The sequence below is a fragment of the Carlito syrichta genome, unplaced genomic scaffold, assembly GCF_000164805.1.
Source record: "Carlito syrichta isolate Samal-C Ts95f unplaced genomic scaffold, Tarsius_syrichta-2.0.1 Scaffold303727, whole genome shotgun sequence".
In the NCBI taxonomy this organism is placed as follows: domain Eukaryota; kingdom Metazoa; phylum Chordata; class Mammalia; order Primates; family Tarsiidae; genus Carlito; species Carlito syrichta.
Genome location: NW_007247823.1, coordinates 212,756 through 231,967, shown reverse-complemented (window position 1 = coordinate 231,967; position 19,212 = coordinate 212,756). Strand labels below are relative to the sequence as shown.

The following is a 19,212-nucleotide window of genomic DNA, read 5'->3' as shown; positions in this document are numbered from 1 at the left end:
AGAAGACAGAAAAGCTACCTTCTGTGAGGGAACCCAAAGGGGTTGCCTGGGAGCTGTTTCTTAAGAGTCAAACCCTCTCTACCTTAACTCTCCCCTTTTTTTCAGAGAAAAAATAAGAAAGGGTCTTGAAAAACTTCGGAAAGTGATACCTGAGGGACACACATACATGCAGAAAGGATTTGAAAAGGTATAAACCACTAGAGCTCAGAGAAACTTTTCTAGTTTACTAGTTCTTAGAATAGTACTGGGGTCATCTCTCTGTTCACACTCAAGATTTCTCCACTTCCTTGCAGGCAATACAGCAGATTGAATATACCAACTCTGGAGGAGGTAAGAGCCTGCTGACTGCATCATGGTCAGGTCTGGAGCCCGAGGCAGGCATGGGGCTCAGAGAAGCCTGTGTGCAGATCTCACCTCGGCCCTGCCTGGCTCTGAACTTGGAGCAGGTTGCTCACTGCTCTGAGCTCCAGGTTGCTCCCTGTGTAATGAGCATAGTGAACCCTGCCCCCACAATGCTCTGAGAACTGCATACGATCGTGTGTGTGCTCTGTAAATGCAAGTTGCTTGTTCTACAGGTGGGCTGTGTGAAAAGGACACAAGAAGAGCTAAAGGCCCCTTGAGAAAAAGCAGCTGGTTTCCCTCTTGCTGACACAACTTTGTCTTCCTTTTCCTTTCCCCATTATTTTTTTTAAGTGAGTGGCTTGCATCTCCTCACTGTGTCTCAAATAGTGCAAAACACTGTCCACGGTCCAAGTGACTCCCTTCTCTACTGTGGGATTGCAGATTTTGTCATGAAGGAGGTGGGGACTAGTGGAGAAAGGGGTTGAGGTGGGTCCCCTGCCCTGATGCCTCTGACTTGGAGTCTTGAATCACTGGGCCCAACGATGCCAGAAGGACTGCCTGCAGGCTCTGCCCATAGCAGGAGCCCAGCCCCTATGGTGCCTCTCTGAGCCTGCCTTTTACAGGAGGGTCTGGCTGCTCCTTCCTCTATTTGTAGAACAGGCTAATTGTTGTCAAGTCATGGTTGGAGCTGCCCTTCAGGCAAAGGTTGTACAGTCTGGTGGTTAGCAAGAGTTGGGGCATCATGGCCAGGAGGGCCCTGAACTGGCTCAGTCCCCCATCTGTAAAATAGGTCCTAGGTGGAGGCCCTGTCTCACTCTAGGAGTCTCTGGGTGATGCGTTCTTGGGTATGGGCAACCTCTCCCCAAGACGATGAGCAGGGAGCACCTGGCCACACTCTGAAGCGGTCAATACTGTGGTGGTCATTCCTGGTGCCCTTGTGAAATGGGCCACTTCCACTTTTTCTACAGGCCACAATGTTTCTAGCATGATTATCGCTATGACTGATGGAACACTGGATAAATTTGCATTTGAAGACACTCTTGACCTGGTGAGTCCAGTCTATCTTAACTAGCATTTGCCCCATATATTTTGGTGATTTTAACTCTATACCTTCTTTGTCTTAGGCAAACCATGTTCGGACCATGGGGGCAACCGTTTATACCGTGGGTGTGGCCGGGTTTAAGAGAGAACAGGTAATTCATAGCAGGTAGCCAGGTGCCACTCTTGAGCCCAGTTGGGGAAAGGTTTCACAGGTGGCTTTCCCAGGGCCACCCAGAGGATGGTCTTCTAACCTGTCCAAGGGATTGGGGCCAGTCCAGGGACACTGCAGGAGTAAATCACACCATGTTTTATAAATACCACCACACCAGAGAGGAGGGTGGAAGAGCTCTCTTCTCCCTGAGGCCGGGCTGCTGGCAGGAGCAAGACTTGGGTCCTAGGAGTGTGACATTCTGCTGTCCCCATGGCTTGAGGGCAAGATACTGCCTCCTGGGCCTGGGGACCTGCTATACCCCACTCTGGCTGGGGAGTCCAAGTCACCTCTTCTCTCATGTAGATAAAAGCAATTGCAGACAGCCCAGAGCACATGTTTGCAGTGGAAAATGGCTTCAAAGCCATGAAAAACACTATTGACAAGGTAAGTGGGGCTGATGGAAAAGGGTGTGGGCGACCTGCCACCAGTGCCCCGAGGCTCACACTCCCTGTCCCATTCTAACCCTGTCTCCATTCCAGCTCATTTCAAAGACCTGTCTTGATGTTTTGTCCGTGGAACCTGCCACTGCGTGTGCGGGAGGTAAGAGCTAAGGAGTCACTGTGGCAGCCAGAAGAGTGCATATGTAAGTGTGTGTATTGAAGTGTGTGTATTTGCATAGTATGTGCATGTGCGTGTGTGAAGTGTGTGCATTTGTTTGATAGTGTAGCAGAGGATGTGCTTGGGGGAGTATGTGAGTGTGTTGCTTGTACATGCTGTATGGTGTGTCTTGGCATATAGGATGTGTGTATGGTATGTGTGTATGTAGTTTATGTTAGTGTAGTATGTGTGGGAAGGTTGTGGTGTGTGTATATTGAGAAACTGATATGTGTGTTATGTGGGGGGATGTGTATGCATGTAGTAGTTTGGTGTATGTGGTATATTGCAGGTGAGTGTGATATAGGTGCATGTGGTGGATGTTGTATAAATGTGTGTGCAATATGTATATGGTATGTGTGTATGCACTGTAAATGTGGTATGTGTAGGGTATGTGTAAGGATGTGTGGTATGGTATGGGTATTATATATGTGTGTGTTGTATGTGGGGAATAAGGAGGTGTGTATTGTATGTGTGTGAGGGTGTGAATGTCAGGGGGCCATATATGCATATGTGTGTGGTGTGTGTGCGGAGGATATGTGGCATGTGGCTTGAGGGTGTTGTGAGAGTGCATGTAGGGAGAATGTCTGGTGTGTGAGTGTAGCATGTGTGGGTGTGTGGTGTGAGTGTGTTGTGTGAAAGAAGTGATGAGTGTATTGCCTATGTGTGTGGTATGTGGCATGTCTCTGATGTGTGTGGTATGTGTGTGTTGGGTATGAGTGCATGTAGTTTGTGTAGGTATGTGATGTCTGTGGTGTGTGTTTATGGGATGTGTGCTGTGTGTCTGGCATTTTTTGTGAATTCGTGTTTGGAGTTTAAGTGTGTGTGGCGTGTGTAGGGTTTAGGTGGGGTGTGTGTGTGTGTGTGTGCACTATAGAAGGCATGTGGTTTGCGAGTGTCCCTGTGAGGTTACTTTGTGTGTGTGTGTGGTGTGTGTGGGAGGAAATTGTTTGTTTGGGGAGTGTATATGTATAGTTGGTGTGTACATTTGATGGTGGGTATGTGGGGATAGTATGTGTGGTATGGGGTTTATGAGGGTGCGTGACATGTATGGTATTTATGTGATGTGTGGATTATGTATGGTGTATGGAGTGTGTGGGTATGGTATATGAGGTGTGTGTGCTGCATAGGGGTGTGTGAGAGTCATGGCTGTGTGTGGTATTCATATGTGGAGTGGTCTGTATGGTGTATGGTGTGCACATGGTGTGTGTGATTTATGTATGTAGGTATTGTGTATGTGATGCCTGTGTGCATATGTGGTATGTGGGTGGTGTGTAGTATATGTCTGTGTATATGGTATATGGTGTGTATGCTGTGTGTTTGTACTCAAGTGTGTATGGGGTTAATGGGTGTGAATGTGTGGCCTGCATGTGTATTGGGTGTATTGGATGTATATGTTAGTGCACATTAGTGTGGGGCGTACAAGCGAGGGGTGATGGAGTGGGTATATGTGTGCAATTATTCTTTTGTTATAACAATAATTTTCATTATAAAACAAGAAAAAAATGTGTAGGCTAAAAGCTCTCGGGGAAACACTAGCACATATAATGGAGCCAAATATGAAATAGGACAAGAGCCATTGGGGCTCATCCCAAAATGCAAGGCTGACTTGGGGTTTGAAATATCTGTGTAAATTACTACATCAACAAAATGGGGAAGAGAAACGAGGTGATTATCTCAATGGATGAAGAGCAAGAATTGGGGACGATCCAACATCTCACATCACACTAGGAAGAGAAGGAACCCTCCATTGCCTGACAAAGGTGTCCACACAAACATCCATGGCTCATATCACTCTAGTGGTTCAATCTGAACACCTGTCCCTGAGAACTGGGATATGACAGGGATACCCTCTCATTAGCCATGGTCCCTGCATCAGTGATGAGGACATCCCTCTGCAGTCCTGTGATGATGATGCCCTCTCTGTAATGAGCTCTGTCTATTCAGTCTGGGTCCCTGCATCGTTGGCATCTGCACAGCTGTGGCTGCTGGAGAGAAAAAGAAGCCCAAGTGCCCTTCCTTTACGGGGGCAGCACACAACTGAATGCAGCTGAACCCAGACCAGCAGCTGGGTTCTAGCCTCCATGTTCCTAACTGCAAGGTGTCCTTGCAATAGGCTATGGTGACAAACATACTGTCCATGTCTGAGCGTTGCTCCCTGTGGGCATGCAACCTGGGGCAAATGGCCAAATGCCAACAAGCTCCGATGGTGCCTCCCATGGACAGAAATGGCACTGCTGGTTCTGTTGTGAGCAGTGAGGCAGTGGGCTGGGCAGTGACGGGCACAGGACTGGAGGCTGGTTGTTCCCAGAAACAGAAACTGGTGTGATATTTCTCTCTCTCATCCTGGGCTCTACCCCTTCACCCTGCCTCCCTCCCCATGCTGTGCAAGGGTGGGAGTGGGTCAAGGGCTGCAGTGATGGGTGGGGGTGAGGTAGAGAGCCCCCTCTCCCATAGAGTCTGGTTTCTCTGAATTTAAAGCAGCCCAGTCATGCAGCCAGCCTGATAGCCCACTCCTCCTGATGTGAGTCATCACACCTCCCTGTGGTAGCTGAGTAGAGGTGACAGGTGCCCTCTCCCCATCAACTCAGCACACTGTATCCATCCATAAAGCCCAGTGGTCACAGCCCTGACTTGTCAGCTGTTGGCTGACTTATACAAAGCTGCCCACACAGGGTGACAGTCTACTGCATGAAAATCCCAAGGAAGACCCTGGATCCCAAATGCAATAGAATAAGTCATTTCACCAGGTTATCACCAAGAATCAAGGAGTATGCGGAGGAGTCCAGGAAGGAAGAAGGAAGGGAGGGCAAGCACGAGGCCCAGCCTCCACCATTCAACCCCTGGGCTCACACCCGGTGTGGTAGAGGTCTGTGCTGGCCTCCCTGCCCTAGGCCTGTCCTCAGCATCTCCTTCACACAGAGGCTGAGGGCTCTGAGCTGGCCCCTTTCCTCACCTCAACCTGGTTGAGATGTCTGAGTCCTCTCAGCAGGACTACCAGGCTCTTCAAGGTCCAGGCTATGTCCTGAGCCCCATGTATACAGAGAAAGGCTCCAGTGCGTCCCAGGCATTACACAAGTCCTTCCTCAGCTTTAAGGCCTTAAGGCTGAGGAAGGTGACATGTCCTTTGAAGTGACACAGGGTGCCTCGCCCTTAAAGCATTCCCAACTGACTGCTACCTCTGGCTTTGGTCTTTCTTTCTCCTAAGCCACTCATCACCCAGAATGTACCACATCTGGTTGTCTGTGACCATGGCATAATTTTCTCATTCAGTTCTAATTCTTTATCGTAGAAATTCCCAAACCTACAGTGGAGTGGAAAGCATTATACAATGAAAACCCATATACTTTCACCATTTGTCCATGCAGCCCTCAGCTCTTTCTCACTGAGACTTTTGAATGTCATTCTTACAGAATCCTATGACGTGGTTATTCATGGAAGTGGCTTTCATAACATAAAGAACCAGGATGATGTTATCTGCAGATTCAATTTCAGCAAAAACAATATCATTGGTAAGTTGTCCCCTTGGTGCCACTGAGTTGCAAACTGCCCACACACTCCCTCCTCTTCCTGCAGTCATCCAGGCCTCCCAACCCTTGCTGACCATTCACTGTGGACACTGTAGGGTTAGAGGCAGCATGGACAAGTGGAAGGAGGGCCCTAGCGGGAAGTCTGGCCCCCACTCCCTTCATCTGCCAAGCAGGGACATAATAAATACCCCAGTACCCTGAGAACCTCTCAGATCAGGGCTTCACCATCAGCCAGACTGACTTTGGAGGCTGAGTCTGCCCTCAGCTCTCCTTTCCTGTGGGGAGTCCATGTCTGCTCCTGGGAAATGGGGGCAGCCCAGCATCTGAGCCTGGCCAGGTACACCAGAATCTTACCAGGAGGGAATATTATTATTAGATTGTGGAAGGATGCTGGCTACCAGGCCTGGGCCCTAGAACCCTGGCTCAGGCACACTGCCTATGTCACCTTGACACTTGACACTTGAGTGTTTCATTGAGAGCCTCTATTTTCTCTATTGTAAAATGGAGCCATGTGTTAGTTGCACTAAGTAAGATCACACATGTGGAGCGATTGGTGCTTGGAAGGGTTTTATAATTGTCTAAATGCCCTACTGTTTGGCAATACTTAGGTATCAGAGGCCACTCTGCAGTGGAAAGTGACCTGAGGAAGCACACACCAGGTAGACATGCCCTCAGTACTGAGGCAGGTGTGCTCTCTCCCTTGAGGACCTGGGCTCCAGCTGGAGTTTCTGCAGCCTCCTCAACTCTCCTTCTTGGCCCCTTGATACATTTGTTTGATCTGATCATATGATGTTCAATGATGTCTTATTCTGGGACCAACTGTTCATCCTAGTATGATTCCCCCCACCCTCAGGATGCTTCTCAACCATCTCTCCTCCTTTTCCTGAGTACAAAGAATGGGGCAGGGGGTCATTGCTACATTCCCACTTGGCAGAGTTGAGTAGTTGGCCTCATGGAATTAAGTTTGCCTTGGCCTGTACTTTCTCAAGAGAGACAAAGGGACTGAGCAGCCCCTCCCTAAGTTAATTGTCGGTGACCAGCACTGACCAAGGGTGGGTTAGGACCCGCACCGGAGAATCTGGACGGCGAGAAGAGACCACTCGGAGGCAGTTCTTCTGGGAACAGTCTGATCAGGACTGAAGCCAATTTTATTCAAATCTTTTCCAACTTATATACCATTTTCTATACCCTCCAGCAGTGTGATAATCACTTGCTAGGGGCGTACAAATTCCGTGCTTTACAAACCATGCATCACAAGACCATCACGAGACTTGCAAGTTTCGAGCAAACAATTCAAACTCCATGATGCCTGACGTGCTTCACAAAACTCACATCAAGGTCACAGTGCACAATTTCAATACAGTTCGTTCAAAATGTCTTCCATAGTGTTCAATAAATCATTCATATTATACTCTTTGTTCTAAACCCTGATTTAATACAAAAACTTTCTAAGTTAACTCTAGGTTCAATCCAAGTTCACTGACTCCTAATATTTTTTAATGATTGATATTATCAACTTAACACTATACTATAATCTATAAGTTTACTTAAATGACTTAATTTTTATTTACTCCATTGACCTATTATGATTCAACATAGTGTCCTGTAATTCTATAACAAAACTTATTCTTAAACTATAAAACCTAACCATGACTTAAGTGAATTTCCTATGTCTAAACTTTAATTTTTATACAATCTAATGATTGGCCTTTAATACTATGCTATATCCTATTAAGCTAATACCTTATCATTAAATCTTATAATTATCATTGACGTATGATTTTAAAATCATAACACTATAATTCTCATTCTATTCTAATAAAACTACGACTTTAACCCAAAACTTAAATCTTTTTTCCTAGTATATTAATACAGGGCTACGTGCAAAATTTCCTATTGTCATATTAGAAGCAAAAACAATACCGTTGGGAAAATTTCGGTATACTAATCAAAGGATCTTAAAATTGGCCTACAGGAACAGGAACTAAAGTCATAATCTGAGAAAAGGAAACTTGAAAGCTTAAACAAAACTCAAAAGTTTTCTATGAATGCTTATTACTGTTTAAATCTTTTCGATGGAAATTGTATCGTCTTAAATGTATGTTTTATCCAAACAAGTCTATTCTAAAAATCAAATAGTAGCTGTCACACTCTTGGATAATGGACTGCATGGTTACCATGACAATGGCCATGGGCTGAAGCAAACAGAGTTTCGGCATGTAACGAAACTAGAAAAACGTCCTGCCTGACTAGAGGCAGGGCAATAAAACTATTATGGTAATTTAGTTTCTAATCTTAATCCTAGGAGAAACTGCCTTTGGGAACAAGAGCTAACTAACCAGTCTACCAGGAAATAGAAGTTAAAAAATATCTAGAAAGAAGTAAAACTTAGAAAGACAGAGAAAAATAATTCTGCTGTGCACTTTCCATCAGGTGTACTGAGATTTACTTATAAGTTTTACTGCCATGTATGCACACTGGTCACTAATCACACGCCAATATTATAGGTATAAGTGATATCCTATGTCAGAGGCGATCTTCCAGATGGGCCTTTACAGGCCTCAGCCATGTAGCTATAGATTTTGGCTCCCAGCAGTTAATGTTTAGTGAGCACTTTTTATATCAGATATTGTGCCATGTGCCTTATAAACTCTATCTGCATGAATACTCTAAATAGACCTACTGAAATTCCTTTTCATGTGTCAACCTAAATAACAAACAGAGGGAGGGTGGAGTAAAAGAAAATTATGTTTATTCAGGAGTAGAGCGTTGCAGTAGGAATAAATGTGCCAGCATCAACTATACACGTATTCAGAGAGGTAAAGGAAGACATGGGTTTTTAAATGAAAAATTAAGAGGATTACATAATTGATTTGAGATAATTATCCTTGGCTACAAAGATCAATAACAAGAGTGACACCAATCTGAGGTTGGACAGGCTGTTGCTGGACAGATGTCCTTGCAGAAGTATTTTTTGTGTAAGATTATAATGGTCTTTGTGCTAGGTTGTGTTTTTGCAGAGACTTTTGTGATAGTTTTTATTATTAGGTACACAAGTATAGATTTCCCTGGCTCAATTTGCCAAGATTTTTGCTTGTTTGTTTTCTCTTTTTTTAAATTAATTTTTATTATAAAGATATAATATATTTATTATAAAGATATGGTTAGGTATACAAACACTGATCATGCAGGTATCCTTGTTGATGAGGTATGCCCCTCCCTCCCTTAGCAGTTTCCCTCAACTGCCAATCCCACCTCCCCCCACCCAACAGTTTTCCAATACTTCCAATCACTTTCTTATAGCATTATAATTGTTCAAGATCCTCTCATGAGTGAGAACATATGGAACTGTGTTCTTTGTTTCTGTGATAAATCACTGAGTATGATCAACTCCAAATTCATTCAGGTTGCTTCAAAGTCCATATATTTTTCCTTCTTTATGGATGCATAATATTCCATTGTGTATATGTACCACTTTTTTTTTTATCCAGTCCAGCTTTGATGGGCAATATAGTTGGTTCCATGTTTTTGCTATTGTGAATAGAGCTGGAACAAACATACGTGTGCAGGTATCTTCTTTGTAGAATAATTTGAGTTCTTCCGGATATATTCCCAATAGGGGAATTGCTAGGTCATATGGAAGGTCAATTTCTAGTTCTTTCAGAAATCGCCACACTGTTTTCCAGAGAGGTTGTACCAGTTTGCATTCCCACCAGCAGTGTAGAAGAGTTCCTTTTTCTCCACATCCTCACCAGCATCTGTTGTTGTTTGTTTTATTAATGATGGCCATTCTTAGACAGGAGTTAGGTGGTATCTCAATGGGGTTTTGATTTGCATTTCTGGGATGATGAGTGAGGCTGAGCACTTTTTCATGTGTCTGTTGGCTGCCTGTATATCTTCTTTTGAGAAGTGTCTATTCATGTCTTTTGTCCACTTTTTGAAGAGGCTGTTTGTTTTTTCCCCTTCGGTGTGTTTGAGTTCCTTGTACAACCTAGATGTTAGGCCTTTGTCAGATATACAGTTGGCAAATATTTTTTCCATTTCTGTGGGCTGTCTCCCTGCTATCTTGATGGTTTCTTTTGCTTTGCAGAAGATCATTAATTTGATGAGGTCCCACTTGTCTATCTTATTTCTTAAGGTATTGGCCTTTAGGGTTCTGAATAGGAACTGGGAACCAGTTCCTATTCCCTAAGGGTGTCTCCTGCGTTTTCTAAGGTTCTTATAGTTTGAGGTTTTACGTTTAGGTCTTTGATTCATTTAGAGTTAATTTTTGTGGATGGTGACAGGTAGGGCTCCTGTTTCAATCTTCTGCATGTGGTCAGCCAGTTTTCCCAGCACCATTTACTGAATAGATTCTCCTCTCCCCAGTGGTTGCTGTTGGAGGCTTTGTCAAAGATGAGTTGGTTGGGGAATTAAGGCTTTGCTTCTGGAATCACTATCCTATTCCATTGATCTGTATGCCTGTTCTTGTACCAATACCAGGCTATTTGATTACTGTAGCCTCATGGTAAAGTTTGAAGTCTGGAAGTGTGATACCTCCTGCTTTGTTTCTCTTGCTAAGAATTGTTTTGGCTATTCGTGGTCGTTTATGTTTCCATATGAATATCTGCATTGTCATTTCCAGATCTGAAAAGAATGATGTTGGTAACTTAATGGGTATTGCGTTGAATCTGTAGATTGCCTTTGGTAGGATGTTAACAATGTTGATTCTTCCTATCCATGAGCATGGGATATTTGTCCATGTGTTTGTGTCTTCTTGGATTTCTTTGAGCAGTGTTATGTAATTCTCATTGTAAAGGTCTTTCACTTCTCTGGTTAGGAAGATGCCGAGGTATTTCTTTTTTTTTTTTTATGGCTATTGTGAATGGGATTGTGCTTTTTATTTGGATCTCTGCCTGCTTGTTTTTGGTATATAGGAATGCAACTGATTTTTGCACATTTATTTTGTACCCTGAGACTTTGCCAAAGTCCTTTATCAGTGCAAGCAGGTTTTTGACAGGTTTACTTGGATTTTCAAGATATAGGATCATATCATCAGCAAAGACGGATAACTTGACTTCATCTTTTCCTTTTTAGATACCCTTGATTTCTTTCTCTTGTCTAATTGCCTGAGCTAGGACTTTCAAAACAATATTGAACAAAAGGGGTGAGAGTGAGCAGTCTTGTCTTGTTCCAGTTTTCAGGGGAAATGTTTCCAGTTTCTGTCCGTTTGGCAACAGAACAGGATATTAGCTGTGGGCTTGTTGTAGATGGCACTTACTATTTTGAGGTATGTTCCTTCTACACCTATGTGTTTGAGGGTTTTTATCAAGAAGGGATGCTGGATTTTATCAAAAGCTTTTTCTGCATCTAATGAGATAATCATGTGTTTCTTGTTTTTACATCTGTTCATCTATTTAATGACATTTATGGTCTTGCAAATGTTGAACCAGCCCCGCATCCTGGGGATGAAGCCTACTTGATCATGGTGGATGATTTTTGAGATTTGTTTTTGGATCCAATTGATAGACTCTTGTTGAGGATTTTTACATCTAAGTTCAGAAGGAATATTGGCCTGTTCTCTTTTTTTGTTGGATCCTTACCCGGTATAGGTATCAGCTTGATGTTAACTTCGTGAAATGATTTGGGGAGGATTCCATCTTTCTCAATTGCCTGGAATACTTTCAGTAGGATTGGTGTCAACTCCTCCTTGTACATTTTGTAGAATTCTGCTGGAAAGCCATCCATTCCAGGGCTTTTTTTTGTAGGTAGTTTTTGTGTGACAGAGTCTATTTCCTGGGTTGTTGTTATTTTATTTAGTGTCTCAGTGTCTTCTTGTTTCAACTTGAGTAGGTTGTGTGATGTCAGAAAGTTCTCCATTTCATCTAGGTTATCAAGTATGTTTCCATATAAATGTACATAGTAAACTCTGATAATCTTTTGTATTTCTTCAGGGTCAGTTGTGATTTGATCTTTTGAATTTCTGATTGTGTTTATTTGGGCTTTTTCTCTCTTTTTCCTGGTCATTCTGGCTAGGGACCCATCAATCTTGTTAATTCTTTCAAAGAACCAGATTTTTGTTTTGTTGATGTTTTCTATGATATTTTTGTCTTCTATATCCTGTATTTGGGCTCTTATTTTTGTGATTTGGATTCTTCTGCTAAAGTTGGGGTTTTGGTGGTCTTCTCTTTCCAGTTCTCTTAGGTGATTTGTTAGACTCTCTACTTGTGATCTTTCCATTTTCTTGATGTGTGTTCCTAGAGATATAAATTCCCCTCTTAGAACTGTCTTCATGGCATCCCAGAGGTTTTGGTAGGATGTTTCTTCATTTTCATTTGTTTCCAGGAATCTTTCAATTTCTTCTTTGATTTCAGTGTTGACCCAATCATTGTTCAGCATCATGCTGTTTAGTGTCCATGTCTTTGTGGGCTTTGGGGAAATGTTGTTGGTGTTGATATTTATTTTTGTTCCACTGTGGTCTGAAAAGGTACATGGCAAGATTTCAATCATATGAAATTTGTGTATTTTGACTTATGGCCAATGATGTGGTCGATCTTGGAGTACCTTCCATGTAGTGATGAGTAGAGTGTATATTCTGTTCTATAGGTATCAGATAAGTCCATTTGTTCAAGGTTCTGGATCTCCTTGCTGATTTTTTGCCTTGATGATCTGTCCAGGGTTATGAGTGGGGTATTAGTCCCCAGCTATGATAGTGTTAGAGTCAATCTCTTTTTTAAGTTTGCCTATAAACTGCTTTACGAACATTGGTGCTCCTATGTTAGGTGCATATATGCTTAGGATGGATATTTCTTGTTGATGGATTGAACCTTTTATCATTATATAGTGACTTTCTTCATTTTTTGTTTTTGATAGCTTAAAGGGTATTTTGTCTGAGATTAAGATTGCAACTCCAGCTTTCTTTTGTGTTCCATTTGCCTGAAAATTTGTCTCCCATCCTCTTACTTTGAGTCTGTAAGTGCCCTTTCTGGTGAGATGAGTCTCTTGGAGACAATATATTGTTGCCTCATGATATTTTATCCATTTTGCCATTCTATGTCTTTTCAGTGTTGCATTTAGTCCAGTCACATTCAAGCTAATTATTGAAATGTGAGGGTTTATCTTTGTCATGATGTTCTTATAGAGTCATTGTTGTACTTGTTTGTTTGTTGTCTTTCTTTTGGTTTTTTGGGTTGGTTTGTGTGTGTTTTCAATCTTTTTCCTGTACTCTTTTGAAGAACATTGTTGTTCTTTTTCCCTTTTCTTCTGTGTTTAATACTTTCTTAAGAGTTTCTTGTAGCGGTGGTCTGAAGGCAGAATAAGTTCTTAGGGATTGGATGTTTGGGAAATATTTTAATTCTCCCTCACTGATGAAGCTTAGCTTGGCTGGGTAGGTTATCTTTGGTTTAAATTGCTTATCTTTGAGAACTTTTAATATTGGACTCCAAACTCTCCTAGCCTGAAATGTTCCTGTAGATAAATCTGCTGATATTCTGATTAGTCTTCCCTGATAGGTAGTCTGACCTTTTTCCTCTTGCTGCTTTTAGGATTTTTTCTTTTATACCGACTTGGTTCAGCAGATTATTATGTGCCTAGGAGTTGGTTTTCTCATTTGTTGTCTTGCTGGGATTCTCTGAATCTCTTGTGTTTGAATTTTCACATCATTGATGAGGTGAGGGAAGTTTTCTTGAATAATTTCATGGAATGTTTGTTCCAGGGTGGTCTCTGTCTCTCTTTCTGCCTTGGGAAATCCAATTACTCTTAAGTTCATTCTCTTGAAGTAATCACTCATCTCTTGAAGGTATGTTCTGTTTTTTTAAGCTTCTTTTCTATGTTTTTGACAGTTTGGTTTAGTTCTATATCTTGGTCTTCAAGTTCTGAGATACTGTCTTCTGCTTGGCTAATTCTGCTTTCCATGCTTATTAGTTTGTTATTTATTTCAAAGCAGTATTCTTTACTGCTGTTATCTCAGTTATTGACTCCTTCTTATTTCCTCTTGTCTTTCCTCAATTTTTTATTCTCTCTATTAATGTCTTGATATCTGGGTTTGTAGTATGTGACCAGTCATATTGGGGGCTCTTCTTTGTTTGCATTCCGAAGTCTGTTTTCTCAATATCTGATCTCCCAGGGGTCTGTGTGAGTCCTATATTCTTTTGGTTTTTCTTCATTTGTGTAGATTTCCTCCCCACTTTATTCCCCCCTGTCTTCTTTAAATCTGTTGTTCAGGGGTGGCGGGATTTTTGTTTGTTTTTAACACATGTAACTCCAATTCTGACAACTTTTACATTTCTTCCTTTTGATCAAGATTTACTTCAAACATATCACTGATCAATCATCCTGTAGTTCAGTTCTGATTGTCTGTCCCTTAGTGCTGGGATGGACTTGTCCTGGTTGCTGCTGTCATCCCATGTTGATGGAAGTGATTAGCATCTAGTAGTAAGTGTCAAACATTTGAGCATCATGGAAGGTTTGAAAGACTTATTCTCAGGCTAAGTCTATCTCAAGTCTATCATTATATTCAATTTTGTCTGTTCCATAGTATTTTGTTATTACCTCAAAGTGCTGGGTCAGCATTATTCTGTTGTATTTCTGCAAAGTATTTAACAAGTAACAGATAGAAAGTTTGAAAAGGAAATTAGGTGAGATCTGTTTTAACCATGTGGCCTTTTTCTTATTTTGTGTGTGTGGATCTCAACTTTCCCAGAGGAATTTATCCAGCTACCGTATGTATCATTAGCAATAGGACAGACATTTTATTATTTCATCAATGGATACCAAAGGATCTCTTAGGTCAGGTTCTATTAAATGACAGGCAAAAGTTACTGATTGTGAAATTTCAATTACACCATTATCCTGCCAAGTGAAAAAGGTAACATGAAGGAATGTGAGTCTAATAGAATGGAGTCTTGTCCTGATGTCTTGGCAAAAATCGCCCATCGCGTGAAAAGGTTAACTTCCGTTTTGCAGTTTTTCTCTGTTTATAGCATCATGTGGTTTGGTGAACATTTTGTGTGGCCCACACATTAGCCTCCAGGCTTATTTAATTTATTTCAATTTACACAGCTTTAAGAACAGAACAGTTTTCCATTGTTAGTAATTCCAGGAAAGAAGGTTGAGTAGAAGAAATCTTGAAGAATTTGGGATCCAGTCTAGTCTCTAGATAGATAACAAGAACTTGCAAACAATGTACAATGAAGGGCTACAATCCAATAACAGGTATATTATATACAGAAACATAATTTTTCTCTCTACATTAATTACATAGTAATCTCAGATTTAAAGTCTCTTGCTAGGAATTCAGACCAAGGAAATTTCAGATTTTGTTTACAGTCTTAAGTTTTCTATGTCTGCCAGGAAGTGTCATTTTTTACTCATTGCAAGTCTCTAAACTCTTAACACCAGGAACTTTACATACATTCTCAAACATTTCAGTCAATGTGTTGGTAATATAACCAATGTTTCTGATCATATCTTGTTATAAAAGAGCACGTTTTTATTGAACGTAAGCAAATAATCACATAGTCATAAAAATTAAGAATATTTAATTTCGAATTTTGGGAGAATCAAGTAGGGAGAAAAAGCTTCCATTTTGTACAAAAATATATACTTTACCAATTGTTGTATAGTTAACAGAGAAACTTAAGAGAGAAAATGTCTTTAAATCTGGAAAACAAAACATTTAAGTAAAGAACCAATAATATTTTAAATAAAATTGTAAAAAGCATTTTCTTTATAAGTTATTCAATCTCGTGTAGTTAATTATTGTTCTTCTGGATTTTGATTGACAGTTTCATGAACCTATCCATGTCCTCAATAGAATTCTGGACATTTTTATTTAGTCCAATAATCTTAGAGTTATCACAAATCTGTGTTTAAGAGTACTTTCTAGAGTTTTTTTCAGGAAAATAAATTTTGGACTATAGCTAATTGCAAATGCTTTTAGAATAGAGCTCAATATAATAACTGGACAAAAAACCTAGAATGGTCATGCTTAAAAATGTGATGAAAGTTCACAATTGACAAAGAAATTTAGTTATTCTGCTATATGCAAGATTTTAAGATTTCAGCCAGAATCATGACTGATAGCATCACATCAGGACTACCAGACTTTTATAAATTTCACATAATCTTTAGGGCACTCATATCAATATAGCCATACAAATAAAACTTTAGAGAAGATTTAACATAACTACCAAACTTATGACTGATAACATATTAGATTTTAATGAATGCATATAGTTTTTAAAACATTCGCTTCAGTAACATATCCATAATATGACTAAAAGAAGAGTTAACATCACTTGTCACTTGACAATACTTGTCACATAACTTACTAAATAAGTCTACAAGATGAAAGATATGTTCCTTGAGGCACTCCAGGGACCCAGCTGTAAAATTTCAAAGTTAATTCTAGTTAAAATATACTTAATTTAGAATATTGACCCTGAGGAAGTCTACCAAAGATGTCAAAAGGTTCAAAACACTTGATCAAAATAGAATCATAGGTCACTGTAAAATAACGGTCAGTCATTTAACCAGAGTGATCATCAAAAGATTTTAAAAGCAATACTGAAATTTACATAGATTTTAAAAACCTTAGCCCTTTCAAAGGTAAGTTTTCTTAAGTAATTAAAAACCTAATAAAGAAGACTCAGGAAATAACCTTGATAAAACATAAATTCTTTGTTATTTTAGGTCAGTAACCAAAAGGTAAAGAAAAACTTCTTGCAGTGTGATTGCTTCTCCTTATGGGAAGCCTGTTTAGAAACCTGGAAGTTGAACCTGATAATATATTTAATTAGGCATAGAAAGAATATGTTTAAAGTTATGAGTGCACATTCTTATTGTAAAGGAACGTAAACAATAGAACTAATACCTTGAGCAGGGGAATACATGGCTCTTAGAAAAAGCAAAAGCAGCTGCGTGTGGTGGCTCGTGCCTGTAATCCCAGCACTTTGGGAGGCCAAGGTGGGAGGATTGCTTGAGTCCAGGAATTTGAGACCAGCCTGGGTAACATAGCTAGACCTCATCTCTACAAAAAAAAAAAAAATCAAAAACTTAGCTGGCATGTTGGTGCACACCTGTATTCCCAGCTACTTGGGAAGCTGAGGCTAGAGAATTACTTGAGCCCAGGAGTTTGAGGTTGCAGTCAACCATGAGCGTGCCACTCCAACTGGGTGACAGAGTGAGACCCTGACAGAAGGATGGAGGAAGGAAGGGAGGGTGGGAGGGAGAAAGTAAAAGTAAGTGAAGTTTCTTGGTGACATGGAACAATTCAGACATGTCAAAAAAAGCCAAGAGTACAGAATCAACTTATACTGGAGAAAAACATTGCTTTCTAGACCTTCAGGATAAACATTATAGTGCCAGGTCATAAAAAAACAGCTAGAGGTCGGGCACGGTGGCTCACGCCTATAATTACAGCACTTAAGAGGATTGCCTGAGCCCACAGGTTGGAGACCAACCTGGGCAACTTGGTGAAAGGTCATCTCTACAATAAAAAAAAAAAATTAGCTGGGCATGGTGGCACATGCCTGTGGTTCCAGCTACTTGGAAGGCTGAGACGGAAGGATCACCTGAGCCCAGCAGGTCAAGGCTGCAGTGGCCGAGAGCATGCCATTGCACTCCACCCTGGGCGACAGAATGAGACTCCAACTCAAAATAAATAAATAAATAAATAGCAGCTAGAATTGGAGGAAAAAAGAGTTATAGAAACTGGTGAAAAAAGTTGGAAGAGAGAGTTACTACCTCAGCCAACCAAAAATATAGACCTTTTCAAAGAAGGAAGGAGAGCTAAAAACAATGACCTGTAAATCATGTGCAGTGAAATGTAGCAAAAGTTTAACTTTTAGGATATGAATCTGAGAAACTTCAGGAAGCAAACTCTATCTCAATAAATGAAATTACCATTCTAAATGAAAAAGATAGACTTTCTTACCTGAAACTAGCGAAATTAAATGGATCTCAGGAAGAAATGTTCCAGAAATAGAAACAGTCTGCAGTTTAGAAGATGGCTTTTAAAAAACAAATTTCAGAATTAAAAATTAATACCTTAATATTAGACCTTTGTCAGATATACAGTTGGTAAATATTTTTTCCCATTCTGTGGGCTATCTCCCCGCTCTCTTGATGATTTATTTGCTTTGCAGAAGTTTTTCGGTTTGATAAGGTCCCACTTCTCTATCTTATATCTTATGAGCATTTGGGGTTTTGATCAGGAATTGGCTGCCAGTTCCAATTTTCTAAAGGTGCCTCCTGCATTTTCAAAGGTTCTTATAGTTTGAGGTTTTACATTTAGGTCTTTGATCTATTTGGGAGTTGATTTTTGTGTGTGGTGACAGGTAGAGGTCTTGTTTTAATCTTCTGCATGTGTTCAGTCAGTCAGTTTTCCGAGCACCATTTACAGCCATAAAGAAGGACAAAATTATGAACTTTGCAGCAACTTGGATGGCCTTAGAGTCTGTAATAGAGTGATCTATCACAGAAACAAAGAACTGAGTACCACATATTCTCACTCATAAGTGTAGCCTGAACAATTATCATAATACTATAAGAAAGGGATTGGCAGTAGTGGGAAATTGTCATGGGAGCAGGGGGTAGGGATCACCTCATCAGTAAGGGTAATTGATCTCAATCCAGGTGAAGAAGGGACCAAAATGAGGCCCAAACGTTACCTACACAATGACCATTTTTATACCTAACCCTAAATTGCACCTCACATTTTTAAAATTAAAAAAAAATTTTAAGTAATGCCTCTTGTAATTTTACTAAGAGCAAATTACTATTTCAAGAAAATCCTGTTGTTCTAAATAGAAAACCAATTTTTTTAAGTTTTGTATTGCTATATTTTTATTATCAAAGGTTAATCTCCATAAAGATTCATACATAGTTCCTTTCCAAGTATTGTCAATGCAATTATATGCAACATTTCTTTCATAAATTCATCCTTCACAAACATTATCACAGACCTTGGACAACATGCTTGGACTTGCTATACTTGTTCTATACTTTCTCTTTTTTTTTTTATATAAGTAATCATTTTACTTTAGGACAAAAATGTATTATGCAAGATTCTTTCTTATACAAAATTAATCTTTTCTTAAACCTTTCTTATCAAAAAATATATCTTCCTACCCATAACTCTCTACCACTCTCTCTCTCTCTCTCTCTCTCTCTCTCTCTCTCTCTCTCTTCCTTACTGGTTCCTTCCTGTCTTGCTTTTGCTTCTTTATTTTGAAACAACCATATGTATTACTTTTGAATTAGACAAAATTATTCTTTTTCTCAATAAAGAACACATTTTAATGGCTTCAAGTTTTTTTTCTCTCTTAGCTGGGCATGGTGGCACATGCCTATAGTTCCAGCTACTTGGAAGGCTGAGGTGGGAGGATCACCTGAGCCCAGCAAGTCAAGGCTGCGGTGGCCATGAGGGTGCCACTGCACTCGAGCCTGGGTGACAGAGTGAGACTACAACTCAAAAAAAAAAAATCATTAAAAACAGCTTATTTGGGGGCATAC

General features: G+C 40.5%; 1 protein-coding gene across 1 annotated transcript in view; it reads left to right on the top strand.

Annotated features, from left to right (window-relative positions):
• The window catches only part of ANTXRL (anthrax toxin receptor like), a 62,686-nt gene that overhangs the window by 10,157 nt on the left and 33,317 nt on the right, over positions 1-19,212 (top strand). Inside the window, exons 4-10 of the mRNA XM_008059144.1 lie at positions 106-187; positions 294-330; positions 1,311-1,390; positions 1,467-1,535; positions 1,898-1,978; positions 2,074-2,134; positions 5,602-5,700. Coding sequence (XP_008057335.1) covers positions 106-187; positions 294-330; positions 1,311-1,390; positions 1,467-1,535; positions 1,898-1,978; positions 2,074-2,134; positions 5,602-5,700 — 509 coding nt within the window. The remainder of the gene's footprint in view (positions 1-105; positions 188-293; positions 331-1,310; positions 1,391-1,466; positions 1,536-1,897; positions 1,979-2,073; positions 2,135-5,601; positions 5,701-19,212) is intronic.